At 32.5% G+C, this 19,003-nt stretch overlaps 1 protein-coding gene across 2 annotated transcripts; it reads right to left on the minus strand.

Moving 5' to 3' along the window:
• Positions 1 to 8,873: 8,873 nt before the first annotated feature.
• Positions 8,874 to 16,260, minus strand: LOC128178415 (3-oxo-5-alpha-steroid 4-dehydrogenase 1-like). Of its 2 annotated transcripts, none has more exons than XM_052845557.1 (5): positions 14,563 to 15,990; positions 14,041 to 14,072; positions 13,700 to 13,801; positions 10,975 to 11,125; positions 8,874 to 9,306 (listed from the first exon to the last, which is right to left on the minus strand). In XM_052845557.1, exons 1-5 carry the CDS (start codon positions 14,643 to 14,645, stop codon positions 9,240 to 9,242), a joined length of 435 nt encoding a protein of 144 aa, XP_052701517.1. In that variant the 5' UTR covers positions 14,646 to 15,990; the 3' UTR covers positions 8,874 to 9,239. The 2 variants fall into 2 exon arrangements, with proteins under 2 accessions (XP_052701517.1, XP_052701518.1); XM_052845558.1 differs by lacking the exon at positions 8,874 to 9,306 and adding an exon at positions 9,316 to 9,665 and having other exon boundaries at positions 14,563 to 16,260.
• Positions 16,261 to 19,003: the final 2,743 nt, after the last annotated feature.

Here is a 19,003-nt window from a genome sequence, read left to right on the forward strand (position 1 = left end):
GTCTAGGTGGGCGATTGATATCAACAGGGATTAAGAAAAGAGATACAATTAGTAATTCGAAGATTTAGCAGACGAATTTAAAAAAAAAAATTACACGGAATATAAAGAAAGTTCTTTTAGACAAGAAAATATTGATATAAATGTTACATATCGAGACGATATGCGTAATTGGTACTAACACAGGGGAAATTTAAAGGAAAAAAAACAACAAATGGAAAAAGAAACAGAGACAAATACACATTAATACGAATACAAAGACAAATGGATATAAAGGTGTAAATTACAGCCGAGTGACAAATGGATCCAGATGCAATTATTGGCAGAGAGAGAGAGAGAGAGAGAGAGAGAGAGAGAGAGAGAGAGAGAGAGAGAGAGAGAGAGAGAGAGAGAACAGGTTTAATGTATATAGTCAAACGGAAGCGCAAACTGTACGAACGCATACAAACTCCGTGATAAAATCCAGTATAGAAACAAAGACGCAAAGATCTTAACAAATCCTTGGAACAAAAGAATGTAAGAACAAATACAAAGACAACGAGTTCTTTATTATTAGTCCCCTACCGGTTTCACCGGAGGGGACTATAGCTTTCCTCTGCGTCCGTCAGTCCGTCCATCCGTCCGTCCGTCCGTCTGTCCGTCTGTCTGTCCCACTTCAGTTTTCCACACTTATTTTCTTCATGCATTTGAGGAATAATATGAAACTTGCTGAACAGCTTCAAAATGTCAAACTACAGATCAAGTTTACACTTTAGTAGCGTCTGATTGACATATTTTCGAGAAAATTAATTTTTTATATTCCAATTTTTTAATGTTCGGGTTCGTTATCGGGTTCGGTGTGTACTGAATAAACGAGGCCAGTATGTAGTCAGTAATAATATCGTGCGTTACTTGTACCATTCCTTTTATCATTTCTAACAAACAAATAAATTCTGTGAAATAGTTTTAAACATTGTGTTGTAATTTTAATCGGCAGGGGTTTTTTTTGTATTATTACAATCGGGTTCGTTGTCGGGTTGGGCTGTTTAACTGTTTTGTTTGATTCGGGGTACAGAAGACGGTAAGAAATGATTTTGTGCGTAACAGTGTATTGTTTTCACAAATTTTTACCAGCGAATACAGAATAGACTTGGCGAAATTACAGGAGATGAAATAAAGAATATTATTTTACCTATTTTGTATATAATTTCTATATCAGCTATATAGTTTTAATTTCCTCTGTTCTTTTATCTCTGATTAAAGCATGACATCTCGTTTACAATAGCTCTGAAATAGTTGTGTGCTTGGAAGCTTTCATAGAATAATACAAACCGGTAGGGGACGTGTATTGCTTATGCAATACTCTCAGAATGCTTGTTTTTTAAGGTTTGTTACTGACTTTTTACATTGATTTAGTTTTGGTTTCACATTGTCTTCGTACTGAAAATTAGACAAATATTTCAATTAGTGTCTTTTCTAATAATACCGTTTATATAGTCCTATATATTAAGAATACATCTTCTGACAGCTAGTGTTAAATGCATGGTCTAGTTGTAACGCCGAGTTCTTATTTTGAAAAAGAATAAAGGGATGTATTTAGTCTTCTGGTTTTTTTTTAAAATTATCTTGTTTAATACAGTCTGAGTATGAGCACTCCCAATATAAACAGATCTCTTCATTAACACTATACATGTACATGTACTCTATTTACACTTAGATCCATTGCATTTTGCTTGAACTTATCGCGGTTCAGAATATCAACTAACATTTTACTCAAAGTTTCATAAATTTATGACAAATCTGTTTTACAGACACCATAAATTATAAAATCAGTATCAAGGTTTCGAAAACCATATTGCGACAGCTAGGTACCTAATTAAAAGCAATTTTTAGTAACAACAGGTACTTTCCGTCCAAACACAGTTGTAGAATAAAGGGGAAAGGCAATATACCTCTTTGTCGGAAACCATAACAACCTGATGACAATGTTTCTAAACAGTTCGATACCAACATACATGCAGGTGTAGGCGTTTAATTCTATACTAATTTGAAACTATCTATGATTTGCTTCTTAAAATAATAGACGGCAATCACCTGACGCGTTTTATCCAATGACGTTGCCTCATTCTTAATTGTTTGAGACAAAACATGCAATTTAATACTAGTAGGCGGAAAGAAAGTAATGTAAACATATATGTGTAACAAACAAATGATAGAAACATTGCATAATTTTTATTTTTAAAAATGGGTTTTAATAATACCAACACACATGATAAGAATTATTAAAACGTGTTGAACTTTATGTGCACTATATATTGATATAAAGTTATATTAAAGATACGCAAAACAAAAACAGAAAAGGAGCAGCACCTTATATTGCAAGCCAAAACTTAAAGAGGTCTGGTTGTCAACATGCTACTCATCAGACTTTTTTGCTATATGCTTTAAATTCATAAGGTGAAAATTTTTAAATATTACAGAATATTTTCCAATTCCTTTATACAAATCTTCTAAACAGACTGATATACTAGTCTAAGAATAGTTAAAACCATATTTTGCTTCCGTTTGGAAATATGCTTTTGTTTGATTGTTTCAAACAAAAAATTAACGAAACGACTCGGCTATCCAAAATTTTTTCTGTGATTTATTGTGTTTATATATAACTAATATAAAGCGTGCAGTAGAGCTAAAAACTTGTTGAAAACATGTTAAGCAGTGAAACTTTCTGTTAAGGAAAATAGCTTGTTTTACCCAGGTTCTTTGTTATATAAAATGAATGAAAATCTTTAAAGGGCATGGTCACGATTTTGGTCATGTTTGTTTTTCTGTTTTTAATATTAACAGTGCTTTAGAAATGGATTTCTAATGACCAAATGAAATTTGGGTGCCAGTCGATGAGTTTTAAGCAAGATACAGGGCTCACAATTATTCGTCATGTAAACAAGGCTCGTGCCCTGTTTTTGTTTACATATTAGGTTCAATATACAAGTAAAAAAATCTTTTTCAAGCTGATTTGTCTTATTTTTCATTCATTTTAAGCACAAATAAACAGTTCTTAACGATTAACACATTCATTTGAGGTCTAAAACTGGATTTTTCATTTCAACATTCAAATGTAAACAAAAGCTTTCTTTACATAGCGAAGAATCGTAAGCTCTGTAACTCGCATATAAATCAACAAATGATACTCAGATTTTGGTTGCCTATTAAAAATGCCTTACTGATCATTGTAAATATTGAAATCGAAAAAAATAATTTTTGACCACAATCGTTACCATGCACCTTTAAAGCTATAAAAAAAACTATTGTTCCAGGCGCTTCAGTTTATTCCCCAGAGGCTAAACCGAGGAGCAAATATGATACTAAAAAACTGCGTCTCTATTGGTTCTTCTTGCACAAAAATATGCTATTATATTTTCTAGTGCAACAAGTATTTTGTAATACAAACATAAAAGACTATATCAATATTAATTAAGATCTTTTTTAGAGTTAAAATATTAAGAACCTTTGTTTACTAAAAAAAACGAATAGACAGCTTAATCAATATCAAGGGCAAACCGCATTCAATAAATCCACATTAAGAAAAAAATAACCAAAACAAATACAAAACAAAACCAAAAACAAAAACAAACAAACACAAAAAACAAGCAAACAATAAAACCAAAATGTTTAGGTATGTATTATAATACGGACACCAGAAAGGCGTACTGCTGTTCATCATTTCATCATTCATTCGTTTATGTTGAAAATATGTTCGATTAGACCACGTATCTAATGGAAACAGTTAACACGTATGTAAATTAAAAACAATTTCAGATTGTTGCAAATTTGACACCTGTATCTATTTTACCACGCATTAGGATCACGTGTGTTGTCATTGGAGGGGGTGGGGGTGAGTTCCTCGTGAATGTTAAACGATTTACGTATTTCTCAGCTTTTGGGATATTAACAAGCAGCTGCTAATTAAAAAGTAGGCGGTGTAGCAATAAGTATTACAATTGTTCACCATGACTTGGTCCTTCCGGGTGCAAATAGGATAAGTATGTGTAAATCAAAGCATTAATCAGAATCTTTATCTCATCTGGAAGCAAAGGTGAGTTGGCTTGTACAACGATTAAGATTATTCTCTATCCCATGATGCTTATGCAGCACATTTTCTTAAATCTTTTATATTTATTAATACTTCAGGGTTCAAATGATGTACATTCATTAGGATGGGGGGAAAAATCTAAATTTATCCTTTTAAACGCCCCCTCTAGCCTGTCAGGTTTCAATTAACGGCTAAAAACTACGCGGTAGCATTGCAACAGAAAAGAAACTTCCCGGATGATAACTTCGAAAATTTGTGCGAAGTATTCCTTGTGACTTCCAAGTGGAGAAAAAATGTCAATATTCCCCATTATGAATCAAAAAACTTGTTTTCGTTCCTGTGAAATTTCTGAGAGAAAATGATAAGAGCATGTAAAATCAACGAAAAATGAAAGAAAATTATCTTTAATTAAGGAATGAAATTAATTTCTACCTTATAAATAAAAAGCAAGTTAAAAAGTTCACCGGCATATGAACTTGATTGGTCATGTGGTCAAATCCGTTAACCCGAAGTTCTCTTCCCAGTGAACATTTTAACATTGCTGTTTATAACTTATAATTTATGTTCGAAAAAGTCTTGACAAATCGTTCAGAATTATTATAAAAAACGTGTTAATAATTAAGTTTACAGTAATGCAAAACGTTGAAAACAATCCTATTATACTTTCACGTTGCCGTCGTGTAAAAGTGAGATAAAAGCTACATCAAATATAAAACAATTTACAAATAGGAAAATACAGAACCATTATTTCCAACTATAGAAGAAAAAACATTTAAATTACTTTATTAAAGATCATAATGGCCTTACATGTATATCATCTTTTATCTGATGTGGTAGGGGAGTAGATAGGGTATATCATGTATTCTGTTCATGCAAGTGTTGTATAATATGTCTCTACCAGATGAAACGTGTTGTTTTTATCACGTTCAAAACAAACATATGCCAATGTTTGTATCTAGAGAGGTTCCTACAATGAAGCGCAAAAGTTTCAGAAGAAATGGGCGTGACTTATGTATTAATTGACATTCAATACCAACTTTAAAACATTCCATTCAAACGAAAAACTTTACCACTTCAATGCGCTTCATTGTAGCACTCATGTTTATACTTTTACCTTTTCCTTTAAACTAATATCATTAATTGTTTAGTCCTTGAAATAATGGCACTCCTAGACCAATAATCGGATTAATTAAGTAAAATTTAAGTAAGCTCATATATACTACTAGTATGCTTAAATTCTAAAAGGCGACAACTAATTAAAACCTGTTTGTTATTAGCCCTATGAACTTTAAGCATGAGTTTTTTTTATAAGGATATTGCTTGCATTTAAGGTATATCTATACCATATATTATAATATTGAGAATATCTTAAGATTTTTTCTCCCAAAAAAATTGGACCCCCAAATGTGGCCTTACTCCACCCCAAAGATCATATTTGGGACAAATTTTAATCTACACTACCTGAAGATGCTTCACACAATTACAAGCAAAGCTTTTCTAGCCCAAGAAAAAGAGTTGACCAATCTTAAAGCTGACATGAATTCATAAATATGCATTATTTCCCTTTTATCTCCGACTACCGCCATTTTAGTTGTCGATCGATTTTTATTATTCTTCTCATTGCTACACACCCACTCTGCAAGGCCGAGAGCACTATTCATGCTTCACCGCATTCAGGTATTTCATACACACGAACACGTCACATTGGAAGAAAAGACGTGTAGAAACGCGTTTTGAACAAAATAATATGACAACCACTGCACTGTCGAGGAATATCAAATGAACGACGAACCAAGAAGGACTGAAATCCAAATACACATACTTTAACAGGACCTGATGAAAGAAAGGTAGATTTGTAGCCATGGAAACAGTAAAAGTAGAAATGGAAATAGATGAATACAGATGCCAAAGGACTCACCAAAGACTTTAAAAATTACATTACGAAGTTACATGATGAGCTTATTCATTCACTCATACTTTATTTCCCTCATATGAGGATTATATCAGAACATTAAATTATGCATACATGCACCACATATTATTTTAAGTCAAAGCATAAATATTCACATATATGCACAAAAAAGGGCAAGCACAGGTTATGCCGCTAATATTTGGTTAGGTTGAGCTTTAAGGATCCGATTATAGCGTGTAGCAGTGTCTTGGAAGTATCTGAAGTTAAATAATTATACTGAGTGCATGTAGATCTTTTTCTGGCAACCATGTGAAATAGTTACGACTTAGAAGGAGTAGAATATATCATCATTTTTCATAGCACAAAGGTCTGCGGAGAGATGTACATCGAAACAGTTGGTGATTTGTTCCCACCAGTATGTACGCAAGTCACCGTTCGAAGGGCGCGAGACACGCGATATGTTGTAAAATGTCAATAGCCACGGGGTACATTGAACAGTCTGCAGAGGGAGTCTGTCCGGAGCTTGCAGATAAATTTACAAAGAGAGATTTCATACGTACGAAAGCCCATTGAGCTCAGTTTCGTAGGTAAAAAAAATATTTTTTCGCAAATAAACGCGAAACTTTCGCGAATAAACGCGTTACTTTTGCGAATAAACGCGAAACTTTCGCGAATAAACGCAAAACTTACGTGATATAACGCAAAACTTACGGGATATAACCCGAAACTTTTGCGATATAACGCGAAACTTTCGAGAATAAACGCGTTACTTTCGAGAATAAACGCGAAACTTTCGGGTATAAACGCGTAATTTCGCGAATAAACGCGAAACTCAAATATGAATATTGTCATTTCATACAAGGACCCCTATGAAGAACGATGACTGAAAACAAACATATTAATTTTAAATAAAACAAAATTTTAATTTTATTATATAAAGACGTAAATAAATCATATTAAACCTTACAGAAATTGATATAAATTCAAACGAAGGAAATCTTTAAGATCTTGGACTGATTTTCAAAGGACATAATGAATCGCGCTTCTCACTTTCTAATGGACCCTGTATTATAGAAAATGAGGCATCAGCATTTTTTTAATTATAACAGTTTTAATTCAAATTAAAAGTAATATTAAGTATCATTTTAGAATTCAAAGGATATCATTGTTCAAGACATTATAATATTTATTATACTTTCATTATGATACTGAAATCTGATTGGTTTAGACGCAGTTGGTAATCCGTTCTATTACCCTCAGCGTTAGCAACACACTTGGCGACGGGTAACACAACGAATTGTTACATGCGCGTAAATTATGCGCGTACGGTTCGCCGTAGAATTCAATTCATTTCTATATTAAAGCAATGAAATTTCTTTTAAATTAAGACATTCACTATAATAAAATAATTAGTGCCTGTTTTGGGAAGGTAACTGTTGAAATTGACATCCCTCGAAAACCATTGTCAACCTCCGTTTTGCGTCAGTTGACAATAGCTTTCTCGGGGTGTCAATTTCAACAGTTACCCTCCTAAACAGGCATTATTTATATTATTATAGGTTTCCGACGGATGAATTTATATCAATTTTATAAATAAGAAGATAATCAATGAATGCCTGTTCGAACACAGGGTCGGCGAATAAATGAAAAATGATAAAATGATGCTCTACTTTATTATCTACTTGGAACATATAACATCTTAAAATGTTATGACGTTTTATCAGATTTATAAATATCTACACGTAAAAAAGATAATTTTGTCTTCATAAATCAACGTAATACGGATATTATAATAATAATGAATAATAAGTAATTTATGATTTTAGGATTAAAATGTGTTTGTTTTTAATCGTTTTCCTTCATAAAGGTTCTTGCATGAAATGACAATATTTATATAACGGTTTCGCGAAAGTTTCGCGTTTATTTCCGAAACCAACGCGTAATATCGCGAAAGTAACACGTTAATTCGCGAAAGTTACGCGTTTATACGCGAAAGTTTCGCGTTTATTCACGAGAGTTACGCGTTTATTCGTGAAAGTAACGCGTTTTATCGCAAAAGTTCGCATTTATTCGCGAAGGTTACGCGTTATATCGCGAAAGTTACGCGCTTATTTGCGAAACTAACGCGTTATATCGCGAAGGTTCCGCGTTTATTCGCGAAAAATATATTTTTGTAACCTACAACAATGAGCTCAATGGGTTTTTGTACCTATGAGTTGGACGGAATGGACCAGATAAAACTTGGGTTTTGGTTTTGGATAATGGATTTGAAACGGTAAAAATCATTGTCATGGATCATTCTGATGTTACGGTTTGTTTGGTGTAGCTTTGATACAGCAGATCTCACTATCTCTATCTGTTTCAGTGGAAATGAGCATTTATGGAGCCACGTTTGTAGATATTCAGTAAGACTGTACGTGGACAAAACATTCATTACATCTGGAAGAATCCTCGGTGTTTATTAGAAATGTTCTCCAGAACTGAAAATAAGCGTGTTGAGAATATCTTCTTTGAGAGAGACAAGTGATCCATGAGACAAAGTCGTCCTTTAGAAATAACAGTTTGCGGATATCTATTTCCGATTTGATAGGTAAAACGTTTAAAACACTTTCACAAATATCGGATCTTGTTTCGGTCGGAAGGTTTTGCATTTTTGCAAACAAAATGTTGAAAAACATTGAGGCGTTGAAGATCGTTGGTAGATAGATTGTTCCATAATTCACACCGTTGAGGACAGTAGGAAGAACGATCGTCTTATTGAGGTGGGACAAAGTTAACGGATTAAGATACATGTAGTTTGAGCCTATATCGTTGAGAGCGTAATATGATTTCTGGTTTTTTTTACAAGCTGTAATAATTTTATATAAGAGTGTAAGTTTGTTGTTGATACTAATGCCTATAGGTGATTATTGTTGTCAGCACATGGAATTATTGCATCACCAAATTTCCAAATACAATCAAAATCCAGTTTGGAGCCTTTGGAGCGGACTTGTAAAATTCACGAATTTTGGGCATTGACGGAAAAATCAAGACGCTGCTAATACAGAAGGGTACAGAGGATAAAATAACCTAAGAAAAGATAAATATGCAGGTACCAGTAGACGCAAAACGGAAGAGGACAAATTTTTAATCATTTTTATAGCTACAAAATAAAATAAGAAAACATTTTGGGTTCCTGCTTTATTTATTAGAAGGTTGGGTACATGGTGACACGACGACTTCTGCAGTAAGATGTATACATTTTTTTACACACTAGAATACTTATAAAATGAAAGGAATAAGTGCTCGTCTTTTGTTTGGATAATCTTCAAACTTCTCTCGATACCACCTAATTGAATAATAAGAAAAGATAGATCGAAGAATAAAAAGAATACTGCATTTTCTCTACTGACAGAGAAGCATTTCCAACAACAGTGAATTGTAAAAACAAACAGTGTTTGAAACTAGACACAATCTCGTTGCGAGCAACGAGTGGGTCTTCCGACCGATTTTTGAATAGATTAGAATAAACTTATCACTTCAAAGATAAAATCGTAGATCTCAGCGAAAAATAGTAAAAAAAAAAAAAATTGCGGCAATTGGGGCTTGAATCCGGGTCACCGGGGCCATGTCCATGACTCTATCGACTGAGCTACTCAGACTCTCGCTACTATTTCACGGCTAATTTCTCGACAATGCCTGAATTACCTGAAAGAATCAAAAAATCGAAATATTACAATCACTTCCGGTGACGACCGGAAGTGACGGACGACCTGCTCATATTAAAATTTGATAAGTTTAAAACATATTCTGATGGAAAAAAAATTGTAGATTATTTGATTTAAAAAATTTTTAACACACAATTTTCCAAAAATGCTGTTTGAGCGGACCGGAAGTGACGGACGATCGTTGTTTTACCTGATCGGCCCTAGAAATTCAAAAATCTATCATTCCTGAAACTTTCAATTTTCTATCTTTAATCGTTTTTGCGAAAAAGGGAGGACAGGATCACTTTTTACAAAAAGAAAAACGAATATAACGGCCGACCGGAAGTGACGTCATCAACAAAAATGTACATGATAAAAGATATTTTGTATTATTCGTGAAATTTTCATAAAAATCCATTGTAGCATATTTGAGATATTTGAGTTTTAAAAAAAATGTTAAGAAAAAAAGGAATAATTATAGTGAAAAATAGAGAAAAAGAAACCTAACAAAAACAATAGGGTCTTCCGTTGGAAACGGAAGACCCTAATAAACCTCGATTGAATCCACTTTTTATGATGTAGAATTTGTAAGCAAAATTATAAAGATGAAATTATACATAACTGACAATTATTACTAAACTTCTATACCTTTCTGTATAACAATTTCTTTAAAAATAAACCATGAATTTGATCTTTTGTAAAATGTAGAGAAAACAGTGTAATATATTTGTATTTGTAAACGTCTAGATTTAAAGTGGTGCGAAGTCGTAATTGAATAACTATCATAATGATAACGCACATCGTGCGATATTGTAATCATTTTAAAATTTATTTGTATGAAATAAAATGAAATTAAAATTATATGTAAAACTATCATCAACACTAATCAATTGAAATTGTGATTTTGATGAATTAATACGCATCACCTTTAAACCAAAGTGTTACATACATGTATATAATATATATATGAATTCTGTTATACGTCCATTTTCACTATCTTTCTCTTGTATGAGACTATGTATGACAATCGGAACATCACTCGGTCTTTTCCATCAAGTCGACCTGACGGAAAAAGCCGAGTGATGTTCCAATTGTATGTATGATTGTGTATCTCTGACGATTTGTATTTATGTTTACTCTGTATAGTATATGTTCCTCTTGTATCAAATTATTTGGTTTGGGTGAATAGACTGAACTTAATCATAAGTTACGGATAGACAATTAAATACTAGTATCTGCAATGTCTGCTGTATCGTATCAGACATCCAATACATTGTGGTACTTGGTGTTGATGGATACAAAAGACTTACTGGTGGTGGTGACAGGCACGCGGTCCGATGTTACACAGAGTGAAGAAGAAAAAGGCAAATGTCGGAAGAGTCCCATTAGCCACAGCGAACCCCAGCCATTCTACGATCTCCCCAAAGAAGTTTGCTCCGGAGACATATTCAAACAAACCACCTTTTATGGTAAAAAGAAATAAAACCCTCATGAATATGCAAAATTATTCTACAAAAATCTTGTAAAGTTGTAAACCCTAAAACAATTGTCAAATTTAAAAATATAGTCGACAAATTAAAACATTTGATGTGACCAATAATCGCCTCAAGAGTGTTCGATGGTTGTGGCCATTTTTAGACTCTAATGGTCCCTTTAAAAAGAAGTGCTCTATTATACAATTATTTAATGCTTGAGCAGTCGATAGACCCGAAAATTTTCCCGAGGTGCAGGAAACAGCTCAGTGTGATCTATTGCTTGAGGCCAACGGCCGAGGGCAATAGATCATACTGAGCTGTTCCCTGCACCAAGTTCAGGCATTAGATAATTGTTTTATTACATAATTCCGTTTACGCACATTTTTTATCATATAAATTCTCCGACAGGAATTTCGTAAAAACCCCATATGAATCTTGTTGTGTAATATTCAAAGAATGAATTCCATCAAACTACGTGTCAGTAATCGAAATAGATCTGAGAAATTGTATGGATTCAGGCAATATTGATCTCTAGTCTCCTTCAAACAGATCGACGTTCGGTTGTCTCCGTTAATATCTGACAAGCGAGAGAGGCTCTCTGCTTGTCGGAGATTTAAGGAGACAGCCAAGCGTCTGGTTGAACAAGACTATATTAATTTCTGGCGTAGAAATACATACAATGTACGACTACAAAAAGTATCTAAAATGTCCGTACCATTTAAAATCTGACTATTTACAAGGTATATTTAAATAAGTTTCCTTTGAAACAATGCTTTAGAATACACTACATCGAATTTATCGGTTAGAACTAAATGTTGTCAGCGATGTTGGTTTGTGCTTCGGTCCAAACACTGTTTCACTTTCAGTTTGCCAGAGTAACTGCATAGGAGAGTTGATTAAAATCAACTCCCAATTACAGAATGTTTTCATGCCATGAAGATTAACTTTAAGAACAATAGTAAAATAAACTTAATAAAGTTATCTTTCAATATTGTAGCAATTTCACTTTTTCTAAATACGTTACCGGTCCAATTGATCGCAGTCTATTGACCGGTGATCTAATAGATCGCAGTCTTTTGACCGACAGTTCAATAGATCACTTTCAAATCTGAATACACATAAAAAAAGACGAAAATATTTAATTTGTAATTAAACAACAAAATCCCTTTGATTAGGAAATAAATTAAAATAAAGAGAAATACCTAAATTTAAAAGATAAAATATACGGATTTTTTTCTTAACTTAAAGGGGCATGGTCATGATTCTGGACAAAAATTATTTTCCGATTGTAATGTTTACAATGCTACAAAAAGGCATTTCTAATGGGCAACCAAAATTTTATAGACATTCGTTGAGTTATAAGCGAATTACAGAGCTTACAATTCTTTGCTATATAAGCAAAGCTTTTGTATACATGCATTTTGAATGTTGGAGTTAAAAATTCCCGTTTTAGACCTTAATAGAATGTTAGGAACGGTTTATTTATACTTTAAATGAATAAGAAGATAGACAAAACAAATAATGTACACAAAAACATGGCACGAGCCTTGTTTACATGAGAAAGAATTATGAGCTCTGTATCTTTGCTTATTACATAACGACTGACTCTCAAATTTCAATTGATCATAAGAAATGCATTCATAAAGCATTGTAAATAATAGAAATAGAAAAAAAGAATTTGACCAAAATCGTGACCATGCCCCTTTAATTATTGTTTCATAGCTTATCAAATCATGTCTTAAAATGTAGTTAGATCTGATACATGGTTAATTTGTTAACTTGTTGACCATCCAACCTCCCTAAAAACGGCTTTGTTTGACTTTGAAAATGTTGTTGCATGTACATTAACAGATCATTAGCTCCATGACATGTCAACCTGTATATCCCTTAAATCATGGCTAGAGGTTAAGATACTTCCTAGTGGAAAGATGGATCTTTAAATATAGTAAAGCAGAAAACAAGGTTCCTTTAAGGTACATGTATATCGAAGTCCCAAAACTTCAGTATCCTGATACATGTACATGTATGCCAGTTAGCGCTAATCTTGCCTTTTACCATCGGATTAGGAGTATGATTTAAGATTATTATAAAATGATAATTGTATCATAACTATAAATCATATTCTCACATGTCAAAAAAACATGTGAGTATGATTTATAGCAATGTTACAAGTTTGTCACATGCAAATGCGATAGATATCACTTCTTAGAATATTAATCTGTTATATAATTGTCTCGTCCAGTTATGTCGAATGTTGATGTAATGTTATTACTTGACGAAATAATTTTCACAGACTTTACGTAATTTTAATAACATCATACAGACATTTAAATTAAAAACAACCCAGATATTTTGAGATTGTTCATAATAACAAACATACACAATAAAGTTATGAAAGTTTGGGAATTTACCAGGTACAGTTGTGTAATGTTTATTATCATTAGATAACATTTTTATAAGTTATGCTATTTTGCATTTTCTTGTAATATTAATCGGAATTGGTTAATTTCAATCAGGAATGGTTTGATGTGTACAAACGATAAAAAGGCAAATGTATTACCTCTAGGAATTTTATAGCCAGTCTCCCCTGGTTTCCTCAAATTTCTAAGAATATGATCGGCTTGAAGATTGATAAACATCCCAGTACAAAAGAGGATGATACCTACATGGTGTATACATGAACATATATTATAACTACAAAATAGTTCAAGCATTATTTACCGGCAACATAAATATTAATTAAAAGTCGCTACAATTTCTATGAAATACTAATGCTGACATAAATCGTAATACCAGTTTTATAACTAATTCAAAATAAATGATTTTGCTTCTTTTGTAGAAGAATATTGAATTATCCTTCATATTTTTGACTTCAAATATTAGTTTTCTTCATAACATTACCTAGATAAAATCTGGAGTTCCACATCCATTTGCTTCCAAACGAAAAATGATAAAATGATGCTCTAACTTATTATCTACTTGGAACATATGACATCTAAAAATGTTATGAAGTTTTATCAGATTTATAAATATCTACACGTAAAAAAGATAATTTTGTCTTCATAAGTCAACGTAATACGGATATATTATAATAATAATAAATAATAAGTATTTCATGATTTTAAGCTTAAAATGTGTTTGTTTTCGATCGTTTTCCTTCATAGAGGTTCTGGTATGAAATGACAATATTTATATAACGGTTTCGCGAAAGTCACGCGTTAAATTGCGAAAGATTCGCGTTTATTTGCGAAACCAACGCATAATATCGCGAAAGCAACACGTTAATTCGCGAAAGTTACGCGTTTATACGCGAAAGATACGCGTTTATTTGCGAAACTAACGCGTTATATGGCGAAGGTTTCGCGTTTACTCGAGAAAAAATATTTGGTAACCTACAAAAATGAGCTCAATGGGTTTTCGTACCTATGAGTTGGACGGAATGGACCAGATAAAACTTGGGTTTTGGTTTTGGATAATGGATTTGAAACGGTAAAAATCATTGTCATGGATCATTCTGATGTTACGGTTTGTTTGGTGTAGCTTTGATACAGCAGATCTCACTATCTCTATCTGTTTCAGTGGAAATGAGCATTTATGGAGCCACGTTTGTAGATATTCAGTAAGACTGTACGTGGACAAAACATTCATTACATCTGGAAGAATCCTCGGTGTTTATTAGAAATGTTCTCCAGAAATGAAAATAAGCGTGTTGAGAATATCTTCTTTGAGAGAGACAAGTGATCCATGAGACAAAGTCGTCCTTTAGAAATAACAGTTTGCGGATATCTTATTCCAATTTGATAGGTAGAACGTTTAAAACACTTTCACAGATACCGGATCTTATTTTGGTCGGAAGGTTTTTGCATTTTTGCAAACAAAATGTTGAAAAACATTGAGGCGTTGAAGATCGTTGGTAGATAGATTGTTCCCAAATTCACACCGTTGAGGACTGTGGGAAGAACGATCGTCTTATAGAGGTGTGACAAAGTAATCGGGTTAAGATAATTTGAGCCTATATCGTTGAGAGCGTATTATGATTTTTGGGTTTCTTTTTCTACAAGCTGTTATAATTTTATCTAAGAGTGTAAGTTTGTTGTTGATAATAATGCCTATAGGTGATTATTGTTGTCAGCACATGGAATTATTGTATCACCAAGTTTCCAAATACAATCAAAATCCAGTTTGGAGCCTTTGGAGCGGACTTATAAAATTCACGAATTTTGGGCATTGACGGAAAAATCAAGACGCTGCTAATACAGAAGGGTACAGAGGATAAAATAACCTAAGAAAAGATAAATATGCAGGTACCAGTAGACGCAAAACGGAAGAGGACAACTTTTTAATCATTTTTTTTTTAGCTACAAAATAAAATAAGAGAACGTTTTGGGCTCCTGCTTTATTTATTAGAAGGTTGGGTACATGGTGACACGACGACTTCTGCAGTAAGATGTATACATTTTTTACACACTAGAATACTTATAAAATGAAAGGAATAAGTGCTCGTCTTTTGTTTGGATAATCTTCAAACTTCTCTCGATACCACCTAATTGAATAATAAGAAAAGATAGATCGAAGAATAAAAAGAATACTGCATTTTCTCTACTGACAGAGAAGCATGATTTTCCAATAATAGTGTATTGTAAAAACAAACAGTGTCTGAAATAAATCTCGATTGAATCAACCTTTTAAGATGTAGAATTTGTATGCAAAATTATAAAGATGAAATTATACATAACTGACAATTATTACTAAAATTCTATACCTTTCTGTATAATATCTTTAAAAATAAACCATGAATTTGATCTTTTGTATAATGTATAAAAAACAGTTTAATATATTTGTATGTGTAAACGTCTAGATTAAAAGTGATGCGAATTCGTTATTGAATAACTATCATAATGATAACGCACATCATGCGATATTGTAATCATTTTAAATTTACTTGAAGGAAATAAAATAAAACTAAAATTATATGTAAAACTATCATCAACACTAATTAATTGAAATGATGATTTTGATGAATTAATACGCATCATCTTTAAACCAAAGTGTTACATATATTTCACTATAAATTAAATACTAGTATCTGCAATGTCTGCTGTATCGTATCAGACATCCAATACATTGTGGTACTTCGTGTTGATTGATACAAAAGACTTACTGGTGGTGGTGACATGCACGCGGTCCGATGTTACACAGAGTGAAGAAAAAAAAGGCAAATGTCGGAAGAGTCCCATTAGCCACAGCGAACCCCAGCCATTCTACGATCTCCCCAAAGAAATTTGCTCCGGAGACATATTCAAACAAACCACCTGTTATGGTAAAAAGAAATAAAACCATCTAGAATATGTAATATCATTTTACAAAAAGCTTGTCGTTAAAGTTTTAAACCTTAAAACAATTGTCAAATTAAAAAATATAGTCGACAAATCAAAACATTTGATGTGACCAATAATCGCCTCAAGAGTGTTCGATGGTTGTGGCCATTTTTAGACTCTAATGATCCCTTTTAAAAGAACTGCTCTAATAAAGAGAAATACCTTTATTTAAATGGCAAAATATACGGATTTTTCTTTACTTAAAGGGGCATGGTCATGATTTTGATCAAAAATTATTTTTCCGATTGTAATGTTTACATGCTTTAAAAAGGCATTTCAAATGGGCAACCAAAATGTTATTGCCATTCGTTGAGTTATAAGCGAATTGCAGAGCTTACAATTCTTTGCCATGTAAGCAAAGCTTTTGTTTACATGCATTTTGAATGTTAAAGTTAAAAGTTAAAGACCTTAACTGAATGTGTTAAATGTTAGGAACGGTTTATCTATTATAATACTTAAAATGAACTTCATAAGAAGATAGACAAATCAACTTGAAAATGATGTTTTACTGGTATATTAAACATATGTAAACAAAAACAGGACACGAGCCTTGTTTACACGAGAAAGAATTGTGAGCTCTGTATCTTGCTTATTACATAACGACTGACTCTCACATTTCAATTGATCATTAGAAATGCATTCATAAAGCATTGTAAAAAATAGAATTTGACCAAAATCGTGACCATGCCCCCTGTATTATAGTTTGTAGCTTATCAAATCATGTCTTAAATTGTAGTTAGATCTGATGCATGCTTAATTTGTTGACCATTCAGTCTCTTTAAAAACGGCTTTGTGTGACTTCAAAAATCTTGTACATTTACAGATCATTAGCTCCATGACATGTCAACCTGTATATCCCTTAAATCATGGCTAGAGGTTAAGATACTTCCTAGTGGAAAGATGGATCTTTAAATATAGTAAAGCAGAAAACAAGGTTCCTTTAAGGTACATGTATATCGAAGTCCCAAAACTTCAGTATCCTTATATAAGTACATGTATGCCAGTTAGCGCTAATCTTGCCTTTTACCATCGGATTAGGAGTATGATTTAAGATTATTATAAAATGATAATTGTATCATAACTATAAATCATCTTCTCACATGTCAAAAAAAACATGTGAGTATGATTTATAGCAATGTTACAAGTTTGTCACACGTTTAGCTCAATATGCGGTAGATATCACTTCTTAGAATATTAATCTGTTATATAATTGTCTCGTCCAGTTTTGTCGAATGTTGATGTAATGTTATTACTTGACGAAATAATTTTCACAGACTTTACGTAATTTTAATAACATCATACAGACATTTTAAATAAAAACAACCCAGATATTTTGAGATTGTTCATAATAACAAACATACACAATAAAGTTATGAAAGCTTTGGTAATTTACCAGGTACAGTTGTGTAATATTTATTATCATTAGATAACATTTTCATAAGTTTTGTTATTTTGCATTTTCTTGTAATATTAATCGGAATTGGTTAATTTCAAGCAGGAATGGTTTGATGTGTACAAACGATAAAAAGGCAAATGTATTACCTCTAGGAATTTTATAGCCAGTCTCCCCTGGTTTCCTCAAATTTCCAAGAATATGATCGGCTTGAAGATTGATAAACATCCCAGTACAAAAGAGGATGATACCTACATGGTGTATATATGAACATATATTATAACTACAAAATAGTTCAAGCATTATTTACCGGGAACATAAATATTAATTAAAAGTCGCTACAATTTCTATGAAATACTAATGCTGACATAAATCGTAATACCAGTCTTATAACTAATTCAAAATAAATGATTTTGCTTCTTTTGTAGAAGAATATTGTATTGTCCTTCATATTTTTGACTTCAAATATTAGTTTTCTTCATAACATTACCTAGATAAAATCTGGAGTTCCACATCCATTTGCTTCCAAATGAAAAATGATAAAATGATGCTCTAACTTATTATCTACTTGGAACATATGACATCTAAAAATGTTATGAAGTTTTATCAGATTTATAAATATCTACACGTAAAAAAGATAATTTTGTCTTCATAAATCAACGTAATACGGATATTATAATAATAATAAATAATAAGTATTTCATGATTTTAAGCTTAAAATGTGTTTGTTTTCGATCGTTTTCCTTCATAGAGGTTCTGGTATGAAATGACAATATTTATATAACGGTTTCGCGAAAGTCACGCGTTAAATCGCGAAAGATTCGCGTTTATTTGCGAAACCAACGCATAATATCGCGAAAGCAACACGTTAATTCGCGAAAGTTACGCGTTTATACACGAAAGTTTAGCGTTTATTCCCGAAAGTTTCGCGTTTATTTGCGAAACTAACGCGTTATATGGCGAAGGTTTCGCGTTTACTCGAGAAAAAATATTTTGTAACCTACAAAAATAAGCTCAATGGGTTTTCGTACCTATGAGTTGGACGGAATGGACCAGATAAAACTTGGGTTTTGGTTTTGGATAATGGATTTGA

The sequence above is a fragment of the Crassostrea angulata genome, chromosome 3 (genome assembly GCF_025612915.1).
Source record: "Crassostrea angulata isolate pt1a10 chromosome 3, ASM2561291v2, whole genome shotgun sequence".
Taxonomy (NCBI): Eukaryota; Metazoa; Mollusca; class Bivalvia; order Ostreida; family Ostreidae; genus Magallana; species Magallana angulata.

Bases quoted from the DNA above. Each gene is read 5' to 3' on its own strand.
- LOC128178415 (XM_052845557.1), bottom strand. From the start codon at position 14,645: ATGACAATGATTTTTACCGTTTCAAATCCATTATCCAAAACCAAAACC. The intron at 13,802-14,040 runs GTAATGTTATGA...TACACCATGTAG, and splicing joins GAACTCCAGATTTTATCTAG to GTATCATCCTCTTTTGTACT. The intron at 9,307-10,974 runs GTAAGTCTTTTG...TTATTCAATTAG, and splicing joins CGTGCCTGTCACCACCACCA to GTGGTATCGAGAGAAGTTTG.